The sequence below is a fragment of the Boleophthalmus pectinirostris genome, unplaced genomic scaffold (genome assembly GCF_026225935.1).
Source record: "Boleophthalmus pectinirostris isolate CB_2022bp ecotype Guang Dong unplaced genomic scaffold, ASM2622593v1 HiC_scaffold_7, whole genome shotgun sequence".
Lineage (NCBI taxonomy): Eukaryota > Metazoa > Chordata > Actinopteri > Gobiiformes > Gobiidae > Boleophthalmus > Boleophthalmus pectinirostris.
This window is the reverse complement of record NW_026571473.1, coordinates 19036390-19059237: the sequence shown is the minus strand read 5'-3', so window position 1 is coordinate 19059237 and position 22848 is coordinate 19036390. Positions and strand designations below refer to the sequence as shown.

General features: G+C 40.2%; 3 protein-coding genes across 3 annotated transcripts in view; all 3 read left to right on the top strand.

Annotated features, from left to right (window-relative positions):
* LOC129412043 (microtubule-associated serine/threonine-protein kinase 3-like) overlaps positions 1-2338 on the top strand; it is a 6024-nt gene extending 3686 nt beyond the window's left edge. The window contains exons 5-11 of the mRNA XM_055164790.1: positions 1-34; positions 105-160; positions 241-336; positions 421-615; positions 714-878; positions 960-1003; positions 1072-2338. Of these exons, the coding sequence (XP_055020765.1) occupies positions 1-34; positions 105-160; positions 241-336; positions 421-615; positions 714-878; positions 960-1003; positions 1072-1291 (810 nt within the window). The 3' untranslated portion in view covers positions 1292-2338. The remainder of the gene's footprint in view (positions 35-104; positions 161-240; positions 337-420; positions 616-713; positions 879-959; positions 1004-1071) is intronic.
* The window catches only part of LOC129412077 (LIM/homeobox protein Lhx8-like), a 121888-nt gene that overhangs the window by 53077 nt on the left and 45963 nt on the right, over positions 1-22848 (top strand).
* On the top strand, positions 2484-4218 carry LOC129412078 (transmembrane protein 275-like). The gene is made up of 2 exons (XM_055165044.1): positions 2484-2797; positions 3000-4218. The coding sequence occupies exon 2, from the start codon at positions 3054-3056 to the stop codon at positions 3564-3566; it is 513 nt and encodes a 170-aa protein (XP_055021019.1). The 5' UTR covers positions 2484-2797; positions 3000-3053; the 3' UTR covers positions 3567-4218.

Here is a 22848-nt window from a genome sequence, read left to right as displayed (position 1 = left end):
ATTGCTCAAGCGCTTAACTTCCTTCACACTAAAGGCAAGTTCAGTTTAAGTTAAGCGATTGTGTTATTGTGCTGGTTTGTGTTTAACCATTTCTTTTTGTACAGGCATTGCTCATAGAGACCTCAAGTTAGAAAATATACTTTGTGAATACACAGATAGGGTACAGTTCTGTACAATTAATTTTATAATGAATATTTTAGTTACTATGGTACATTTATCTTAAATGTGTATTTTGTAAAGGTTTCTCCAGTGAAGATATGCGACTTCGACCTTGGGAGTGGAGTGAAACTCAGCAGTGCTTGTACCCCCATAACTACTCCAGAACTTACTACACCAGTGAGCACTTGAACAACTACAAACTGCAGCACAACTGCTGTATTTGAAGATGATTTATATTTATGTATGTTTGTGGTGTGTTAGTGTGGCTCAGCAGAGTACATGGCCCCAGAGGTAGTAGAGGTGTTCACTGATGAAGCCTCTTTCTATGACAAGCGCTGTGACTTATGGAGTCTTGGTGTTATCCTCTACATTCTTTTAAGTGGAAGTCCTCCATTCATTGGGCACTGTGGCAGTGACTGTGGCTGGGACCGCGGAGAGACCTGCCGAACATGCCAGGTGTGTTTTTTAAATCCATATTGATTCCTTTAGGTCTAATGATCTGCATAACATAGTATATTTACTGCACTGCACTGAAGGCACTTTTGTCTGTATAGAGCAACCTGTTTGAGAGCATTCAACAGGGAAAGTACGAGTTTCCAGATAAGGACTGGTCCCACATTACAGAAGGTGCTAAGGATCTCATATCAAAACTGCTGGTACGCGATGCAACTCTTCGACTTAGTGCTGCTCAGGTCCTCATGCACCCTTGGGTACAGGGAGTAAGTTTGATTACTCACATGAAAGAATTGCCTGTTCTTTGGAGTTATTTGAAAAGCTCATAAACTCTTTATTTTCTACAGAATGCTCCAGAGAGAGGTCTTCCAACTCCTCATGTATTACAAAGGTATGCAGTGTCTGTATTATTTTCATTATATCTGAATTTAAACTGAAATTAAGTTTCTCTTTTTGTAGGAACAGCAGCACCAAAGACTTGACCCAGTTTGCAGCAGAAGCCATTGCCTTCAACAGGCAGCTGTCCCAGCACGATGAGAAACAAGAAGACATAGAAGCCATCGTGTGCTCCATGAGGCTGTCCCCTCCCTCCAACTCCAGACTCGCCCGCAGGCGGGCCCAGTCCAGTGCCCTGCGCACCAAGGACTTTGCACCTGCTTCAGATGACCTTGCAGGCTAACTGGCCCACACAGATCTGATCTGTAAACTCTGGTTTCCTTCCCACCTTTTATGTGTTTTAGTATTTCCATTGGGGGCCTTAAATCATGTTATTACTGAGTAACTGTTCCTGGTGGTAAAGCTCTTTTCCATGGCCAGTAATCTCATTTCCTGGATGAGAGTAAAAGCAAGGGAACAGTTAATCTTTGACCATTGCCTCTTAATTTAGGTCAAAACTAACAGATACAGAAACAGTATTGATGATTTTAAAGTATTTGAACAAAGCTACATTTTATAATATTTACATTTTCAAAATCAGACCCGTTATAGCATTACTTTTTTATTATAGTCAGGGTTACTGTTTTTATTTTATTTATTTCTATTGCTTTAATTGGGAATTTTATGTAAATGATTCATAGCTTTTACTGAAAAGGTTTGTGAAAGGTGTTTATTTATTATGTACGAATTAATGGTTTTGATGAGGCTGGTTGCTGAAACAGTTTTACTTTTACAGGTTGCACTTGAGTACTTTAAAGTAAGATTTTTTTTTTTTAAATGATGAATATTCTGGTATATATGATGTGCATGTGCAATACTGGATATTTATCTGGGATTAAGGATAGTGTTTTACCTCAAAGTAATGTCTGAACATGTGTTACTGTACAAAGTAAGCTGATCAAAAGCCGTGTGATTTCATTTTTATGAGTATGAATGTTTTGGGATTTGTTTTTTATGATTTTGGTAAAGTGAAAGGGAAGTAAGTGAATGGTGGATAGGCTAAAGTTTTTATTTATTATTATTATTATTTTTTTTTTTTTTGAGTCCATAAATGTTAACTGATTTTATTTTTCATATTTTAGGATTTACCTTAATGAGAAATATTTTTTACAGTTTTTTTAATTTGATTTTTTTCAGTCTTAACCTCAAAATGACAATTCCCTGATTGCTCATAGTTGCCATGGACACCTCATCCCTATAGCAACAAAGGGCCTTCGTTGGCTGGAGGAATTGTACAAGATTTGCTCAGAGTGAATAAACACATGAGGAAACCAGCACTTGTTGCGTTAAATCCCCTGTCTGCTGTAATGAATCATAAAAGCAGATTTGTGCTTCCCTTTATACTGCAATGGCATCAAGAAGCAGTAACTGGTATGCAATTACAAAGGCCTGCATTGGTTTTTACATAATATCTATGCATAAAGCTAACATATATGCTGGCCTGTTTTCACTGGTATGCTGTGTTCTCAATAATAAAAAAAAGAAAAACACTCAAATTTTCTGACTTTAAAATATGTTTTGCTGCAAATTCAAATATATTATTTTCACTACTTTCTTCTGTCACTACTATTACTGTAGCTAGCCAATTAAATCATAGTATCCATTGGGCGCCCCCCAGTGGTGAATTGCACTTTGTAACGATGATGAGACTCGCAGCCGTAGATTCACTGTCTGCATCTGAGCGAGGTGAGTGGCAACTTCGGCACAACCGGATCAACAAGCGTGAAAGAACTACCACAGGACTAACACTGTAAGTATATCATTCATCATAACTGATGCGCGCAGCTTAAAGTATTTTGGTCAAGATGCTCAAACACGTGTCTGTAAGTCGTAGCAAATCAGGTTGTGTTTATCATTTTAATTCAGTAGAGTAAGCCTGCGAATTAAGATATTTTGTTTTCATACATAAGTGTAAATAAGGGTTAATTTGAAAATGTTATTCCTCTGTTTAGGTTTTTGAGTTTTCTCTTCACCCTTTATGGATTCCACTAAGCTGTTTATACATCATGGTGCCTCCTGATAAAAGCTCCAAACAACCTAAGGTGCCCAGGCAGCCCACCAAGTGGAGACAGAGCCTGCCCTCGCCGGCTCTGTGCTGCGCGTGTGGTCTGTGTATCTTGTTGGCTGGCATTAACATCACTTTGGTGGGGGCCTTCGCCTTTGGCACCTTCATGCCCTCGGGTAACCCACCTATCATCATCGGACCTCTGCTTTTATTACTGGCCCTGGGCTTCTTTACTGGCTGTTGCGTGGTCAGCAGGAGGCCCCCAGCCCACACCACTAACCAAGCCAAGGGGGGAGAAAAGTGGGGGCTGATGCGAATGGGGACTGTGGCCTTTGAGATGGAGACCAGTGAGCACACACTGCAGGACACTACAGCTGTCCAGCTTAGTCCAACTAACTCTCCGGCCTCCTCTCACAAGTCTAACTCCAGCCAGGGGACCAACAGTGTCCCCCTCCCCTGTCAGGGTGGTGTCAGTCTACACGTGGCTCTAGGTGAGAGCATAGAGGGAACTTGACCTCCAGGTGACATCATGAAGCACTACAGGATGGACATGTATCTTCTGTTGTCTTTCATCTCTGAAGATGTAAATAACAATTTGTTGCACAGTTTGTGTGGTCACTGTTGCACAGTCAAGCAGAATTATTCTTATTATCTTAGTTTAATATTTGATATTGTTTTGTCTTGGCATGAAATCTAATGAATGTACAGTGCTTTCAGTATCTAAACTTGGTTTTACAAATGTAATTTTCATTCCCTATGCTGCTCAGGCACGATTTAATCATTAACAGATTCAAAGACAGAGTTTATTGGTATAAGGTGAAGTAAAAAAGGAGATAGGCTATTCTTATCTGAGAACCACCAGCCACTGCAATGCAAACATGCTCCTTCTACATGTTTCCATCTGACTTGGCATAGAGGCCAGCCCACTGTTTACATGTGCTGTGCAAAAACAGTATTGTGTTCCACCAGTTACACTGATGCTAGTTCTGTTATGTTACTGTATTACAGTTTACTGTCTCTTTGTGCCTGTGGCTTCATGAATGATTGCATTGAGATTCATAAAAGTCATGACTAATGTGTGTAAAAAAAAAAAAAAAGAAAAAAGAATGAGATGTCTTGGCAACCTGGGCTAATTTAAAACTAACTAGTAACAAGGTCATGCTGCTCTGGGGAAATGGATGAATGGAAAACATTTTTGAAAACATTGGAAATAAAAATAAATACATTTTACAGTAAATTTGAAGAATAACCTATTTTATTTTCCCATTAAGGGTGTCCACACAAAAAAGGAGTGAGTTTATGTGGACTATGGCCCTGTTCCTTTCAGAGCAGGTGTGATATTTGAAATAAAGAATTCTATGCCTGTAATGGGGCTATTCTCTCTTTGTGCCAAAAATACAACAACAAAATGGGCACAACTCAAGCACAGTGACATTATTACGGCAATAATATTCTGAACAGTGTATAATTTTATGAAAAGCAAACTAAATTAAATTATAACAAGGTGCCTACGATCTATGACTGTATATAATCATATAGTAATTTACAAGGATTTATTTTTCTCTATAGAAAAAGATTATGGAGGATGTTGGGTCAAGTTAGTCTAGTCAGCTGAGGCAAAACAATAATTTGCAAATGGTTCTCATCTCAAATAAAATAAATATTCAACAGATTCTTAGATAATATTTTATTTATGATTATCTGTATGATATTTATGATTATATTTATGATTATCTGTTCTAATGTTATTATTCTGATGCCCATAATTTGTTTTACCTTGTGGTTAAGATAATGCATTCAACACTGTATCAACTGAAATACAACAGACTTAAAATACTTAAATACACAAAAATATACAAAAAAGAAAAAAACACACAAGAGTATATCTATTAAATAATGTCTAATCAATAATATAATTTCTTTGAAGTACTGTAAGCAAACACTAGATGGCAGTCTTATTCTTAAGATCGAAAGTGCAGCGTTCATTCGCTCCACAATATTCAATCTAATTTGGCAATATGCAATTTAATATATTTCTTAGTAATTGTATTTTACAAAATTCTAGCGTGAGACTTAATTATTAATGAGCTTTCTTGATATCAATGTGTAACAGTAAGTTCAGTTTAGCTCTAACCTAACCAGTATTAACAAGATAAATTATGGTAATAATAGTTACATTATGGTTGAACAAATGACTCAAAACAGTGATGAGATACACCCTCTGTATTACATTTTAACTGATCCGTCTAATAAGGGTTATAACTGATTTACAATCAAATCGTACTAAAAGTCAAATAAACAAATAAATGGTCATAACGTACAGCAAAAAATATGACTCCCAGTCCCCCCAAAAATGAGAATTAGAGCAGCGACATTATTTGCAATCAAACTTAAATTGCTATTTCACAGTTATCAAATCACAAAGGTTGTAGTTACTTTGGTGATAAATGTCCTCTGTAAGTGACATAAGGTTAGATTTTATAGAGATTATGATTTTTGTTTGTTTGTTTTTACATTAGTTTAGTAGTTCAGACTGCTCTCTAATGTTAATGCTATCCAATGTTTAAAATGCATACTGTGAACTGAATCTAGATTTAAAAACATTAAAGGTTTAATTATCACAAAACTTTTTCCCCCTAAAATTATACATCCAGTGGTTTTGTTAAGTCTGAATACTGTGCTAATTTTGGTAAACTACGAAACATTTTAAGATCAACATGCTCATATATACTCATAAGACCTGGTCTGATGTTATACTGAAGTTTAAACCCAATCATATCTTGATGCCGAATGCCGAGAGTTGTCTTGTACAGTCCTATCCCCGTCCTTGTGCCGAGCTTTGCCTTTCAGAGGGATGCAGTGATCCTCCAATGGCCTCAAACCACCACCAGGTCATCTCCACCTCAGCCTGGAAAATACATTTCCCAAAGGTAGCACATAACACAGCAGATAACCAGCAGATAGAACAATAGCAAGGTTAGCATGTCTTTGACCTCAGTTTGAACACAATCATCTGCAGCCAACTGACCCCAAACATTTCCTCTCTTTTCCTTCACACACTTTACTGCAGCTCTACAATATAATATTTTGAAGTAAAGGTATTAAAAATCTGTGTAAAGCATAATTACGTGGTCTGTTTGTTTTTCCTAAGTGAAAAGCGAGTCTGTTAATAATTGTTGACTAAAATGTACTTTTCAAAAAATATATATTGTAGATAATATCAAAATTACAGGTGAAAATAGGAAGCAAATTTTAAAGTATAATTTACATGTAGAATAACAAAAATATGACCATATTTTAACAGTAATTTATGTATTTTTCCATACTAATAAAAAAAAAAACTTAACATCTCCATTTCCATACATATATATTTTTTAAAGTGTATTAAACATTCTTTAACAACTGTCAAGTTTTTCTGACTATAAGAGCTTATAACTTTACAACATGTATACAGTTGCATTCTGTTTCATTCCTAATGGCTGTTCACGAGTGCTGACTTGGCTATTGTAAAACTAATGATATCTCTGTTCAGTTGGTCTAATCCTAATCTATTTCAATGGAGGGCCCTGCATTAAAATGACAAGGCGGGGGAGGAGGAGCATATTTCCATCAGATGATAGATGTGCAAATGTCCACCAAAGCTGAATCAGACACCTCAATTTAATGGCCTGATTGCTTGTTCATTTCTCGCCTCATTCTCTCATAGCGCTGCTCCCTGCTTTTTTAATGCGGAGTTGGTCATATTTTGTCCCAGATTAGTATAGTCGACGTCTGACAGTTGCCTCTACTCAAGGTATTTAGAAGACATAATTCATTCATAGATCTAGATGTGCTTCCATTTGTCATCTCCATTTTTTCTGACCACTATGATGCTCATTCCTCTGGGTCCTGTGTGTGCGGGTGTCTGGGGAGACCATGGGGGCCCAAGCAGTTTGCAGCTGATGTATTAGCTGGCATATGCAAGCTATGAATTATCAAGGAAAGGAAAGGAGTCAATTATCCAGTCCTAAAGAGGGGCCCGGGCCTGCGTGGCCTAGGGGCCCCTTTCCATATTTACCAAATCATTTCACAGAGAGGTACGCAGGGATATCCGAACAGGGTGAAGAGGGCCTTAGCAGACACTACATCGCACCTGCATTCACACCTCCAGCTTATAATGGCTTACTTTGCTTTCCTGCACATGCTCAGTTGCGCTCTCCCCTTAACAAGGACATCCGATGTAATAATCAATTTTTACAACTCTTCAAACTGGTCTAGGGGCAGTGGCTGGTATATCCATGCCATGACCGTTAGCCATTTGCCCGTGTGTCCCAATTCGCTCCCCTCGTCTCCAAAAACGGTGGGTCCTTGATTGACTGCGCCGCTCTGCCTAATAGAGTGGATATGGTAAATGAAATACCCAGCACTTTCATTCCAAAGTCTCTTACCCCCTGTGTCCCCAGTCACTTTAGCCTTGACATATTTTCACAGATTGAGCGTTGTATCCTGCTTCTGATGGGAGGACAGGGGCGGGCTGGAGGAGGAGGTGAAGACAGAGGGGGGACAGCAGTGGTGATGGGACACTCTTGGACACATACACACACAGGGCAGACCTGACTGACTGAGCCCCCCCGGTGATGGACAGGGGCTGACACTTAGGGAAATGAGGTGGTTAGACAGCATTATGAGCAGGCTGATAGCTCAGTAATGGGTTTTAAGTTTGGAATTTAACACAGGAGCCCACAGGGGATGGCCGGACAGGTGGACTCCTATCAGAATGAAAAGGACAACTCTCCCAGGATGCAAAGGGAAGCGAGTTTGTTTGATTTAAAAAAAAAAATGCCAGAGAGAAAGACGGGAAAGTGGATCAGAAGCTCTATGCATGCTCTTGTTTAGGCCACTTATTTGTAAGCACTTGATCCTCAGGAAAAAGTTTTCTTTAATTTAAATCTCCCATCCGCTCAAAGATATCTCTACTATATGCACAAGAGTTTTAATCTGCTATGGATGAATCTTAAAGAGAATCATAAAACAATGCACATTTTTTCATATCCTTTTGTTATGTTCGAAGAAGGTTTATAATTTAGCACGCTCCTTTCCATTCCAAGCTGCCTTTGAGTCTCAGAAAAAGGGTGTCTATATTTAGCACTGCAATGATAAACTCTTAAGTTATAAGACATAGGCTAATGCGTAAGGATGTTAAAACCAGTGGAGATAGTTAAGTGGAGATTAAGGGACGTATCAAAGACTTGTGTAAAGCGCCAGTGTGAGCCATGTGTTTGTTTCCTGGGCATTCGCTTGTAGGAAACAATGCAAGGAGAGGCTCAGTGTGCTGGCAGCCAGTGATGAACTGATAGCATCTCAACATCTCTACTATTACTCCTGTTGACTGTGTTGGGACTGGTCCACTTTAGTGCTGCTCTCAGTCTGGTCCAAGAAGATTTAAAGGAGCATTATGGCTTTTTTGGTATGGGGCAAAGCAATAGCTGCAGGACTTGTTCCCTAGACTTTGGTTTGGGGCAGATGAATTTAGCTTCTCTGAGAGGGTTATAGCAAAGAAAAAGAGTGCCAGATGCCACATAAGGATATTTTTCAGTATAGCAGATGAGAAAGGTTCACAATACAAATCAAATCAAGGTGCTGGGGAGTGCGTCTCGACTCGATATCCTGAAGGCATCTGTGTTTACTGCCCTCCAGAGAGAACGCAACCTGTTAACAGCTCTCCCAACTGGTCAACAAGTTACTCTGGTTTATTACAGGCAGACACTTGGTAGTGAAGGTGGTCATATTATCAAAATATTGACAAAATCGTTGTTTGAAGATATGCAAAATAAAAATTTTGAGTGTATTGTTTATAATTAAAAATGCTGTGTAAAAGAGAAAAATGTTGTAAACTTCGAAATATGGGTACAGTGATTTTTCTACACTTAGTTATTTTTCTGCAACAAACAAAAACATTGATATTAAGTTTTGTCAATATTACCCTCCCCTATTTTGTAGTATTTTGAGTAGTTATTTCTGCATATATTTTCCAAAGTGCCTCATCTTTAATCTGCATCTGTCTGGGAATTCAATATGGCACTTTAATTAGCTCAAAGGAGTGAAACGACACAAAAATAGAAGCTCTTTTTCCATGTAGAGGTGTGCCTGATCGCTGCAGCTGGCTTAAGTGACAGGTAAATTGCAGGTTAAGTGGAGAACACCGTCTTTTAACAAGAGACTCCAGGCTTCTGCAAATCCTCCTTAGTCTTTAATCTGAATACAAAAGGCAGGGGCGGAGGATTAAATCTGACCCTTCAATGTTCTGATTGTTCCAGGCTCTACTCGAGTACCTGCAGAAGTGCCAGCATAGTTCTTCAGTTTTTTTGTTTTCAATTTCCTTTGTATCTTCACCCGTATTTCAAAACAACACCGCACCCTCCACTGTACGGCTGTGGCTAACTTCTCTAGGACAAAGAAAGGCCTGGTCAATCTTTTTCAAACTTCTTTTTGTTCCATAGAAATGTTTATTTAATTGTGGATGAAACGCCATATTATCATCGTCTGCTGGGAAGAAAAACAAATCCGTCTTTATTTAGAAAGCAACAGCGCTCAGAGAAAAGGGAAAAAGGGGCATGGGTGAGGCAAGCGGTTAGGGCTTGCACAGAGAAAGGCGCTTTGGGTTGTCAACGTTTTAGAGGCTTAGAGTCAAACCTATCCCAGCTCAGGAGAGAGGAGCCTGGGTGTTAGGCAGCCAGAATGACTCCTGATAGAAGGAGTTTGCGGCTCAAGTCGAGAGGAATCGTCTTGGTGCCCGGATGAAGCGAGGACTAATTGATTCTCTGAAGTTTCCTGTCGCACAGCCCGATTACAGGTATGACCGGATTAAATAAAGAGAAGGAGAAAAAAACAAGGGATCTGGGGGTGGAAAGTGGTAAAAAAAAATCAAAGCAAAAAGAAGATGAGGGCTGCCACAGACGGATCAGCATCACGCATACGCATTGATGTGCTGGTGTTGTATGTAGGCCTGTATACTGTGAGATGTAGCCATGTGTGATCTTTGCGCTCAGCGACAATCATCAGGTCACATTGCAAAGGCCTTTTTCTGTTGTAACAGGAGCAGATTGTGTAGTAGCAGCATGCTTCCCCTAATCACTCACTTCTGGTTAACACGCCTCAAAGCCAGGGGCGAGTGTCTGGCCTGCCCATAACACTGCGTGACAAGATTGAGTACTGAGGCGTGTGGGAGCCATAGCGAGGCAGCCCAAACCAGAGAAGCCTCCAGGACCGGCCGAGTTAGGACGCATATCTAGACCTAAGCTGTCATGCGTGCTGCTGTAATGGCTTGTTTAGTGGCAAAGTCCAATCTAGGGCCCAAGAGAGTCATTATTCGTGGACTATCGATCGGGCCCTGCGGTCAGCCAGGCCTGGGCCCCTGTCCCTGATCCTGTTCAGTAATAAGCGTACTCATGTCAAGGTGGTAATTATCATTGATCTGTAGCTGTGGTGACAGGGCAGCAGGCTCGCGTTCTGATTCATGCACAACAAGGGGCTACTGGACTGCAGGCACCTAGGCACTAAACAAGTCCTGACACCAGAAGACTTAAAAGATTTCATACTTTGCGATCTGGTGGTCACTATCTTTCTGTTAAACTATGGAAAAAAAAAAAAATGACCACCAGAAAGATTATACTTCATTATTAACTTTTTTCCAAGAGAGAAGAACAGGGGTCAACAAAAGTTCTATTTCACTCACTTTTGGTCAGCACTTGGTTTACCTCACATAGACTAAAGCAACAAGCAGTACACTGATTGAAAGATTTTCTAGGAAGTAAAACCATTACTTGACCTGCTCAATGTTTCCACCTAATCTTGTTCCTTATAGTCTGCAGAAGCCTAAGAGGCTTAAATAGCCTATAAACATAAAACCAAAACTGAGTTAAATACTAACAAACCAACCACACCATTACAATTTGTAAGATATTATTTGTTCTGTCAATTTAAGCTCCACTTTTAAATACAATACAGATAGAAACTGGCAGAAAACTATTATTAGTAAATAAACACATTAGGAGCCATCAGTGAGTGAGTGTAATTGCAGCACTTGCATAGGCTAACCCTCAGCTTTGATTGCAGTGACAGCAGAGGGCGAGAAGCGGGGACCGAAGAGACTCAGACAGAGAAATGGAGAGACGGTTGTGGGGGTTTGGAGGCAGGCAATCAGTTTTCTTTTTGTGAGCGCTGGAGCGGGACCCATGTCACCTGCAGACCAAACCCCATTTCCTCTGATTAAGTCGTCTGAAATATTCCATTTGTCAGTGTCACGGCCTCGGCGTGTTGCGGCGGCGTGCAGCGAGCCGTGTCTGTAGACTGTGTCATTCTCCAATTTACATCAGCCTCTGACAACATCATCATGTCCCTAATGTCCCTTTGCTCAACCCCTTTTCTTCTTCTTCTCCATTCATGTCACTTCTCCTCTTCTGATCCTCCAGCCCCTCTGTCCATGTCCACCTGTGGAAAGTTCACATCAGGTTGTTTGGGCGAATCTTAGGACTATTGGGACTCTACTCCATGCCCAAACCTTTAGGGAGTTTTCCACTACAAAGAGTACTTTTTTTCAATCTGAGTATCAACAGCTAACATCACTCAGGCCTCCAACTCTCATGCGTGTCATCTAACCCCATTAGCAGCCAATGTCTTTTCAGGAGCAGAGCCGGCATGGTTCAGAGAGGATGGAAATTTCAATCTGCTCTCTATCATTTGCTCCTATCATTACTCCATCTGCTCCAGTCTCGAGAGGCAAGAAAGGAGGGCATCACGCACACTGTGGCCAACTTTAATATGAACAGAGCGAAAAGGGAGCGCAGTTGTTTATACATTATTAGTAGTCTATTATAACGCAGATATCACATTCCTCCGCCTTTTCTCCTTGCCCTCCTCTCCTGACAGGTACAGCTGCGCGGGCCGCCTAGATGACTAGACTCAATCACCTGTGACAGTTTTGATTTGATGTCACTCTCTGGGTCGCTCTATTTGTTTGAGCAGTTAAGAGGTAATTGTGTGACATTGGCGGTGGAAGACGTGCTTTGGCGGTGCATTCGCTGAACCGCGGGGACGAGACGAGGGCGCGTGGCAATAACAAATGAGGCCTATTACGGAGCGGTGTTCCCAGGCAGCGTGTGAATGTGTGTGTGTGTGTGTGTGTGTGCATGTGTGTGTGTGTGCAGAGAGTGTATCCCAAAGAGGTGTGCTTGAAGCTGATGGGAGAACAAGAAGGGGTGATGAGCCCATCTACCCGCAGGGAACTGCACTGAGATGCTCATTGAGGTCAGCGGCGTGCACACTTATCATGACTTCTTCTGACTTCAGCCGCATTGTTTATATGGGAAACTTCCTTTTGAAATGTTAGACCATTTATCATGGGTTTGAAAGGTGCTGACCAGATATGAGTGGTATCTTTCCATGTACCAGATAACACAGTGTCTGATCTTGTAAGTGAATAAGATAATAGGTAGAGATGTCTCAGTCAGGTCATCAAACTGAATATTTTGAAAATGTATGGACATTCAGGATTTCACTTTTAGTTGTTTTTTTTAAAGTTTAGGTGCTAACTCAAAAATATTCCTTCCACTCTGTCTCTTTAAAGGTATTATACCTTAAAAATGCATTCCAAGTCTAATTATTCACCGCAAAGAGTTTCTAAGTGCTTCTGACAACTCCCACAGACCAGTGCAGAGTTTTGCCTAGGCAGTAAAGAGTAACAACTAGCATAACAACAGGATAACTCACGCTTCCTGATAAATGGACTATTAAACACTTTTATAATTAGATGCAGAAAGCATGGAGTAGATTTATTTTGATCTTAGCTGCTTATACAATATATCGGTGCCGGCGCAAGACAATTTTACCTCAAATACACGAGAAAAAAAAAAAACTCAATGTTTACAGTTTTGAACTCTCCTTGTGCTGAAAGTAAAAGATAATCTAGAATCCACCTTTTCTTATGTAGAAGAGAGAAATCAAAACTACGGATTGCAGATCGGATTGTCAGATACAAATTTACCGCACCTCGTTCCCTCACATCGGTCAAAAACTGGAAGTCCGTCTTGGTTTGAAATAGTGAAATTGTTAATGATTTTTTTCTGCTCCAAAGACTTTTTTACAGGGGACAAGTCCTAACAGTGAAAGTGCCAGCAGAAAGGCTTTCTTATTCTCTCCACATTGAGCTGATCCATTTGTTTGTTATCTCTATCCTGGATTTGGAGAGATACAAAGCTGATTATGCAACAAAAGCATATGGGAAGATAAAGAACACTTAGGTAATGGGTTTAGCCCGCCTGTTTAGCACGCCAAAATCATCCCTTTCTCTCAGCTCTAAATGCATCTGTTATTCTTTCCTCAGACTTGATCCAGATGGGAACGACCAAGTCAGAAAGTAGAAAAGAAAAAGACAACAGAAAAGAGTTGGAAGTTGAGCTTCAGTAACAATCTGGGAGTCTGGAAGATCTGTGCCTATGCAATGCAATGCAAGCTCAAGTAACTCAGAGAGTAAGGTTCAAAAAAGACAATTCAACATTGCACACTGACTCTTTGGAGTCCATTGCAAACTAAGAGGCTGTACATTCTGTTTACTTCATAAATAATAATGCATTATTTAGTCCTATATAGCCCTTTCTCAGATGCTCAAAGTCATTTGTGCAATATTCACTCCATACTCAGTGGTGGTAAGATAGTATTGTAACCACAGCTGCCCTGGGGTAGAGTAACAGCCACAACTTATGCCCACCATATTCCCCAAATGACAGTTTTGGGAATGGATTCTATCTGGACGACTGAGGAATTACACCAACAAAAATCTCAATGTTTTTGAATATACTGGATGATAATGATTTAATCGAGTTTAATCGAAACAGGGAATGCTAGTCTTTCAAACAGGGGAAGCTCTTTACATTTTCATTGTTACCATATCCTATTATTTAATAAAGTGAACTGCCTTCAGCTACATTTGTATGGACATGTAATCTTATAATAATATATACTATAATATTTATAGTTTAAATTAGAGTGAGTTTTTAAAAAATAATGTCAATTGTGTAATAGCACCATAATTTAAGTATAATAAGAATAATCCTAAATTATACAATTTTTCTAAATCTTGATTATTATGCACACTGCTGCCCCACTGTAGCACCTGGTATCCCAGCAGACTCCCATCCAAACAATCACCAGGCCCAACTCTGTTTAGCTTCTGCGATCAGGCACAGTCCACCATTAACAAAGTGATATAGCACCCTTTAGTTCCCACACAATATGCAGTATTTGTCCTCTTTGAGTGTCTACAGATGTCTACTTTTCTTTCATTTTTCTGGGACTGTAGACACAAGCGTTTCCACTAAGGTCTATATGGAAATTCAAACCTGTTCTCTGTGTATTTCTGTATGCACTAACATCAGCATTCCATAAAATATTATTTGCCTGTAACCATAAGTAACCATCACTTGACTGGGAGGCCTCTGTAAACCAGTTGAGTTCTGTTAAATCTAGTCTCTCTTCTTTCTCGGTGAACCTGGCTATAAGCTTAGCTCTGGCTCTGATAATAGCAGCGCACACAGGTCAGTGAACAGTGTGAAAAGTCTTGGCGGCAGAAAACATATTTACGCTCCTCCCGCTGGTTCCCCTCATGAAAGCATCCATGAGAAAGGTGCTTACTTAGACGAGATAAAGAGCGCGATGAGAGGCTGCGGACTTGGATTAGGCTAGGGAGACGATCACTTGCAGAGGAAGGGGGTGAGGGGGGGTAGTATAGGGTGGGTGAGAGGACCGTGAGGAGGCCATGGAGTCGGTGTCTGGGTTGGTTGGATATGGGGGGAATATTAATCCTGGTTTAGTGTGAGCAGGACCCCACAAACGGCTCAAGCAAACAGAGCTTAGACGGGGCCAAGCCTCGGAGAAAGTCCTAAATCTTCACATTAGCTCCCCGCGTTTCTTCTGCTGAACCTATAAGCTCTTTTTCTAAAGGACAGCACAAACAAACCGCAACCCCCCTCCCCAGAACTACCTCCTCTTGCCAGTGGTACATTTCCAAACACACACTCCAAATCAAGACGGCTTTGAGAATTGAGAGAAAATTTATAAATCCTGGGTCTGGAGTGGATATGGCAGCGATTAGATGGGTTCCGTTCTTAAAGCGACAGGATGCCTCCCAATTGTGTTTCTTATTCTCCAGTGTGACCTATCTCAGTGTCAGTGAAGAAAGAGAGAGCAAGGAGTAACCCCTTTAAAGAGCTGGGGTCAGGGTGATAACCTTAGCAATCCACAAGCACTATTAACACAATTTGGGGGGTTTAGGGGGGAAAATTTAGGTGCTTTTGTAAGCCAATAGTATAAAACGAAATAGCATTTTGCTCCTTATAGCTTCAATAATTGACTGATTGTTTTATATTTCTCCAAATAGAGGCCAAAACTGAATGCAAAGGACATACTGTGAGTTTCTTACTAAAGTTAGTGGTGAATGCGAGGACCCAAATGTCTGATATGGCTGGAACAGGATTCAAACTGGCAATTTTCTGGTTATAAGACAAACACTGTCCCACCTAAACCACTGTCCTAAATTTGGATTTGCGTCTACCAGAAGCAGACTGTACTGAACCTTATTGAACAGTATTCTAGCCAAAAAAACATTTAGCTTTAACATTATTGTGTGACACTGGTGCACATTGATGCAGCAGTTATAATTGATATCCAAATATCTAAGCAGGCTCTAAAGGAGTGAGAGCATCACATTGCAAGAGATGGGGGTTGCTCAGGGAATAGGAGCAAGTTGCTGAACCTCATCCCATCACCCGCAGCTTCATGGCAGGGATGAACCCAGGCAAGATCTCCTTCTGACTGAGTTTCATTAACCTGACCACATGTGCCAAAAGCCTGGTATTAGACTTAATCAAAGTGACACCAACACTCGCTCCTCTCTTCTGGGTCACCTACGAAGCTCATCCAGCGACCCGCTGCCTTTAATGTTCAGCGCGCATGTATTTTCTCAGGCAATCAGACACACACAAACAGATGGACATAACTACATTTAAACCATTTATGAGGTTGAAAATGAAGTGTGGAGAACTGTTTGAAGTCAAGTGTGTCCAGAAGTTTGTGTGTGTGAATGTTAATTATTGAATCAATGTGATTTTAACATCAAATAAAAAACCAAAGGCCACACTTTTGGCTATTAAAAATCACATCTAGAAAATCCTAATCTCCTCCATATGAAGAAATGGAGAAATACAACTCATGAACATAAATAACTGAATGTATGATTTAGATGTGCTAATAAATAAGGTAAAAGGTTAAATTAAAAAATAAAAATGTACTTTTTTGACAATACTTTGTTAAATATAAAAGATCTGCCTAAAACTGAATAAACTGCATTATTTTATAAATTACCCTGCCGCCATACAATATTCTGTGTTGCCATCTTTTACAGCATCACAACCAGAATTGTCTTCCCAAACAATACACAAAAATGTTTTGGGGAGAGGAAGGGACACCCACCCTCCAAAGTTATCCTGTACTCAACAGACTATATTTCTGACAATATAAAAACTAGAATTAGCGCATGATTAGCCTAATACTCTGCATACAGGGAAAGTAGCAGTTTAGGCTTGACAGTAAGTAAAAATCCATTTCTGTGGACAAGATTTATTAATGGAGCAGAGTAAAATGGGGTTTTAGATATGTACAGTAGGAGGACGGTTGTGTTTAAGCTCCCTGCAAAGTCTCCCACAGGCAGCATTATCCAGCCTATGCACCTGTCAGACAACAGACGTGACATGACGAGGGTGCACCTTCATCCACACTCACTCCAGACGATGAGACAACAATATTAGAGACTGAACAGCTTCACCCGCCCACATGCCTAAATTTAGTTTCACGCATCAGAAAAATGACTCCTGTTCTGACATATTTGGGACTCTTTGCCTGCACGGTGAAAGGCTTCTCTGCCCTGGTTAGGGCATTTGGAGCACAGTGCGGAGTAACCAGGTGTCCGCTCCGTCGCCCACTCACTAGAACAAGCTCCATCAAGACAACGCCCTCGGCAGATCAATCTTCTGTGACACTTCATTTAGACTGCATTAATGTGGAATTAGGGCCCATTACGGCTATTGGCAGGACCTGACAGTCCCAGCGCACAGTGATCCTCACATCCCAGGAGAGAGGCTGCTGAATGGAGCAGATAAGGCTTTTCTAGCCCCAAAGCTCAAGGAGTCATTAGATTTCTCTTTCATTCACTGCCGTCATCAGTATTACTAATCAACTAAAGGTATGTGTAAGGGGTTTTGCTTTTGCAATCCGGCCTTTCTTGATTCAATAGACACTCAAAGACCTTTGAAGGATAGTCTCTTTTCAGAACCAAAATCTGATTTATCAATGGCTGCTTCAGATCTGATGAATCCATCACATTTCAGATATTCTGTTTCCTTTATTTACTTTAAAGAAATCAAAACCATACAAAATTCTCAATTCCTTTCAATAGTTTAAAGTACTATTAAAAGTATTAAAAGTACAGGTCTCTCATCCACCTTCTGAAAATGTATTAGGAATAACAGGTACGCCAGGGGCATTAGAACCACTGTCATAAAATTCAAATTCAAATCATCAAGGTTTCCTGGAAATATAAACAAAGTGGTCAAACTGGGTCTGGTAAGAGGAGTCCAGCTCAGGTCGTCACCCAAGCGCTCGCAGTGTCCCCTGTACCTCCCTGAGGTTCACAGCGAGGTTCCCCTGGGCCTCCCTCACTGACCAGGCAGCTGAGAGGCACACAGATACCCCCTTAAGGAGCTTTACTCGCCAGAGGAAACTTAATCTCCTTTTTTAACGCCATCCCAGGCTCCTAGTGGGCTCTGAATAGAACAGGAGGGACGGAGTATCTCCGCGCACACATGGCAGCCCGGCCCAAATCTGAATATCTGAGCAGCACTAGAACTGAGAATAAGCTCACTGACAGGCTACGCTAAATCTGTGCCCTTTTCTCTGTCACAGCCTCACCCTCTGTCACATGTGTCTATGGACAGTTAAGAGTAATGGCAATGGCAATGGTTAAGGTAGGGAATACAATCTGTCTTTCCCTTGTCAACAGGCAAAACAATAAACAAAGAGACAATGAGCAGTTGAAATGTGTAAAAATACTCTTCAGTGCATCTGTGGCAGAGAGTACAATAGTACATGGTCTCAAGTGGCTTTTCTATAAGAAGTGCACTTTGGTTTTGTCTTAACTAATAACTGACTGTTGTTTGTCCATGTTGTTTTGTCTTGTTAGATCTTGTGAAAACACGTCTGCCTGACTCTCTCTCTCTGACCACCGCTGTCCCCGGTGACCAGAGGGTAGGGGTAAATATTAACCCTGGTGGACTTGTGTGAAAACCTCTGAACCATTTTATTTAGAGGGAGGTGTGACAGATTACCGAAGAAGGGCGGATTCCTCAGTGGCAAGAGGTAGCGGCTCTCTTTACCCAAACACTTTGGGACCCGTGCTCTGACATGCTCCTTTAGCACCCTGTCAGCAGACTATTCCCAAAGCAAACACAGTCAAAGCTTTCTCTCCACAAGGCGGGCCTCATAAACTGCCTGAAAAGGACTTAGAGCACTGTGGAGCCACAAGAAAACAAGATGTGGGGAAACCAAACAGGCCTTACAAAGCCTTGGACATGGTGTTTTTAGTCAACCTAACAGGAGTATGGTGCTCACACAGGGTAGTAAAAGGAAAAGCAAATTCAAACACTATTTTATCTCAGCAGGTCAAATAGACAACTGGTATATTTCACACAGTGAGATGTCCACCACAGTCTAGGCGAACAGTTTTTTAAACCACTTTCCCTCCTTCAGTGATCATTATCACTATGTTTTTCCAAATGGGTGAAGGTTCATCATAAACACAGGTCACACATAAAGTTGCAGAAAAGTGACAAATTAAGACACATTTCAAGCATATCCCAAATGAAGTCTGGAGCCTGCACAAGCAAATTATGTCTGAGATGTGAGATTCTGTCATATCCTCAATAACACAGGTCTCACACTGGCTTAGGTATAAAAGTATAAACATATAAGGTTTGAAACATAGGACCACTTTTCACAGCATAGCATAATGGAAAACTGGGGTTTACAACTTTTTCTTGGAAATTATTTTTTTCGTTCATGGAAGAATGTATGCATGGGAATACTAGCAATGATAAAAGAGTTTGTGTGAACTCCTTCGAACAGGGTTTGAAAATCATATATTACAGCTTTAAACAGCACATTTTCAATGTTTAGTGAGAAAAGGTAGAGCTGTAAACCTTTAGTCAGCACAACAGCAGAAAGGAGGTTTGGGAGTGAATAATTGTTATGCATCTCCCTTTTTGCATTTAAAAATACTCAAAACTATGAAATGAAAAGGTAAAAAAAAAAAAAAATTTGTAAAATAATGGCATTACTGTTATTAAAGTAGACATATTTTTAATGTCAATATATGGTTCAGTGCAAGAATTATTGTTCTTCTCTTGTCTAAGCATGGTGCTACTATCTCAGGAAATACACTAAGGGACAAGCCTTTGTTACTGTTAAGAAAAGAGCAAGAAGTGGGTCGAATGGTTGAAGGAAAATTAATTTTTAGGTTGGTGGCTGTGACTATTACATAGGTTCACCAGGTTGTATGAGCCGAGCAGTGGCAAATGGAGCTGTTAATTCAGGAAATGGCCCCTAATGAGATGATTCCTCTGGGAGCAGGATCAGTCATTTACAGTTTCTTCAATAGAAATCCATTTATTCATCTGTGCAAGTGACTTAATTGGAATTCAATTTAGCAAAGTGTATTTTAATGTGTGTGGGGGGTGTGTGTGTGAGTGTATGTGTGTGTGTGTCTGTATATACACAAAGGGCACATTGGACCCTGCTTTAAATTTGCTGCGCCTGATGGGCTCTGAAATACATTTCTCTTGAGCCCTGAGCAGACTTAGATACACTTGTCACATAATGAAATGTGAAATACAAAGTAGTGTATGGTGAAAGGGCCAGGACTTTATTCCTAGGGAAATAATTTACTTTTTTCTCCTCTCTCTGCAGCCCGGTGCTTTCATGTCATTTAGATGAGTGGTTAATAAGGCAAAGCGTTAAGAGGATTATGATCTGGTAGGGCCATGGCAGTGCTGGTGGTGGACTGGGGGAAGGGGAGTTGAACTATCTAATGCAAAGGGATGGTGGGGGGCATTTGGAGCGGCTGGGCGGGTGGCACAATACTGGGCAGGACGAGAGCATCCTCCTCACTGTCAAGATTCATTTAGTCAGAACTAAGCACTCCAATAGGCCTGCGCTTCCAATAGGCCATATCTCTCCCCTGTTCTTTGGCTCTTCTGGGATTTGCTTTAAAGACTCTCTATCTTCCACTGTGTGTTAATGAAGATCCACACACTGGCTCTAGACTGGAGAAGCAGCCCTATATTTCAGATCTGGACTGCCAAGATTTTAGAGACCTATATGTAGACAAATTCTAAATAGAAAGCTTAAAGTGGGATTTCAAATGACGTATTCTGGGGTCCGGAGTATCTTAAAAATCGTATTTGGGTAAAGGCTCTTACAGGTATAGCAGGTTTCTCCGCGATATCCTCTTCTTGATGTGTCCTTAGAGGATGGAAAGGACTTGACGCAATACCTCTGAACGGTAACTTGAACTTAGTATTGGTTGATGTCCTCCGATGCCTTTTTGAGACACTTTCCTAGAGCCTATTTAGTCAAATCAGCATCATCCACCCTTCCAAAAAACACAAGCTGCTCTCTATCCTTTTCCATTTCTTCTCCCGAGCCCCTAACGGCTGCCCTTTCCCAAACACAACCTTGCACCCCACCCGCGTGTCTCACAGTGCCCAGCCTTCTTAAATGCATCCTTAATGCCGCAACTTTGAAGTGGCACTCCAGCAAATGCACTCAATCAATTATAAATGAAATAATCTCCTTATAATATTAGAGATTTTTAAAGTCTAAGAAATACTGGGAGATTAGGGAGCCCAAATCAGTTTTAGCGGTATCTAAAGTGACAGCAGGAGAATCATTGGAAGGAGCGGGTAGAAACTTAAAATGATTATGTAGATCTGTGTCACTGGCGAATGTTTCTGCAAATCCCCACTGGATCTACCGCGACGGAGGAAACAGATTATACTTGGCCTTATTTAAAGGGTTGGGATTCTTAAGTGGCTTTTTAAAGGGAAACGTTTATATATATTTGCACATATATTTGCAGCTGATTTACCCATCTAGACTCTATTCTGGAAACTCACTTCCTCAACCTATCCTGTCATATTTCGAGCAGGTTACTGAGTAATATAAATTAGTAGTACATTTATTATAAGTAACTTAAGAATATACAAATTGGAGGTAATCACATTTTTTAAATCTGAAATATTATGTACCTGTATTAACATTGCACAGTTATTTATCCAGCTAACATAGGGTATAAACTTCAACATAATGCTATGCCTTGTTGTTGTTTATCCTCTTCTACCATTACTCACAGTGGGAGAAATTATGACCCAGCACACATTTCTATCACGTCGGGGTTCATTCATCTTTGATTACACCTTTCAGATGATATAAATTAGGCCTATCCCACACTGTTAGCTTGATGGATTACAGAGGCCAATATGAAACACACTGATCAATATCATGGATTAGTTTCTGTGTTTCAAGGCTATATGCAACTCTGGAAACAAAAACATTTCCTCAGTCTCTAATAGCAAGGGAAGTTCTGTTGAATTCTAGTAAGAAATATAAAAGTTTGTGCAACTTTATCCAGATATGTTATGCTGTACAACTCATCCACTGCACCCAGCAATAAAATGCATTAGCATTTACAACTGTATAACTTTAAAGTTTTTTATAGGAAACTAGTGTTTTTGAAATGGTGACATTTCATTAGGGCTGCAACTAACAATTATATTAGTAGTCATTATTTGTTGACTAGTCAAATTATCTCTTTGTAGTTTGTACATTAATATAATTTAAATAAAATTAAATGTACAAATTTAGCCATGTAAAGATTGAAATATGTTGACTGATGGCTTCTAAATATATATAATTTATAATAAATGAAATGTAATATTGATTAAAATGTTAAAATTAAAACTGTTTATTCCTTTTTGCATTTTTGACCTAATAATATCGCTATCTTTATTATAAAAGGTCTTTTGCCATTTGTTATTATTTTTGTAGTTGACTCATGATCGTTCCAATAAATGGTTGCAGGCTATATTTTAATGTGTATTTTACCAGGCTAATATTGATATAATAAGATAGTATAGGAATGTAAAAATCTAAATCTGTAACATGAATAATAATGCCACTAAGACTAGGTGAGTCATTGATAAATAATTGTTCAAGTTCAGAGTGTGATACAAAAATCACAAAAAAAAAAGAAAAAAGAAAGCAGATACACAGCATTTATCAAGCTTAATAAGAGTGCCCCATATGGACAAAGGGCAGGTCAAATGAATAAGCTTTTGGAATCCATCTCTTCCATTAGTGTCTGACTCACTTGTGGGCCCACACTGAACCAAAGGGGCCAGATGGGAAAGAGAGTGACAACTTCATGTTTAGGTAATTATCACCACTTCTGGCATGAGCTGAGGGGCCTCTTAGCAGCCTCATTGTTGGTGTTAAACAGTTTGCTTTGTTGATTGATGATGAAAAGGGAACATGCACCCACACCTCTCATGGGACCAGGACATAATGTGTGTGCATCCCTTGTGACCCTGCCAGCTGGGCAAGGCTAAACACATCACACACAGAACTCACTACAACAACAGGGAGGGGTGCCTATC

Bases quoted from the DNA above. Each gene is read 5' to 3' on its own strand.
- LOC129412078 (XM_055165044.1), top strand. From the start codon at position 3,054: ATGGTGCCTCCTGATAAAAGCTCCAAACAACCTAAGGTGCCCAGGCAG.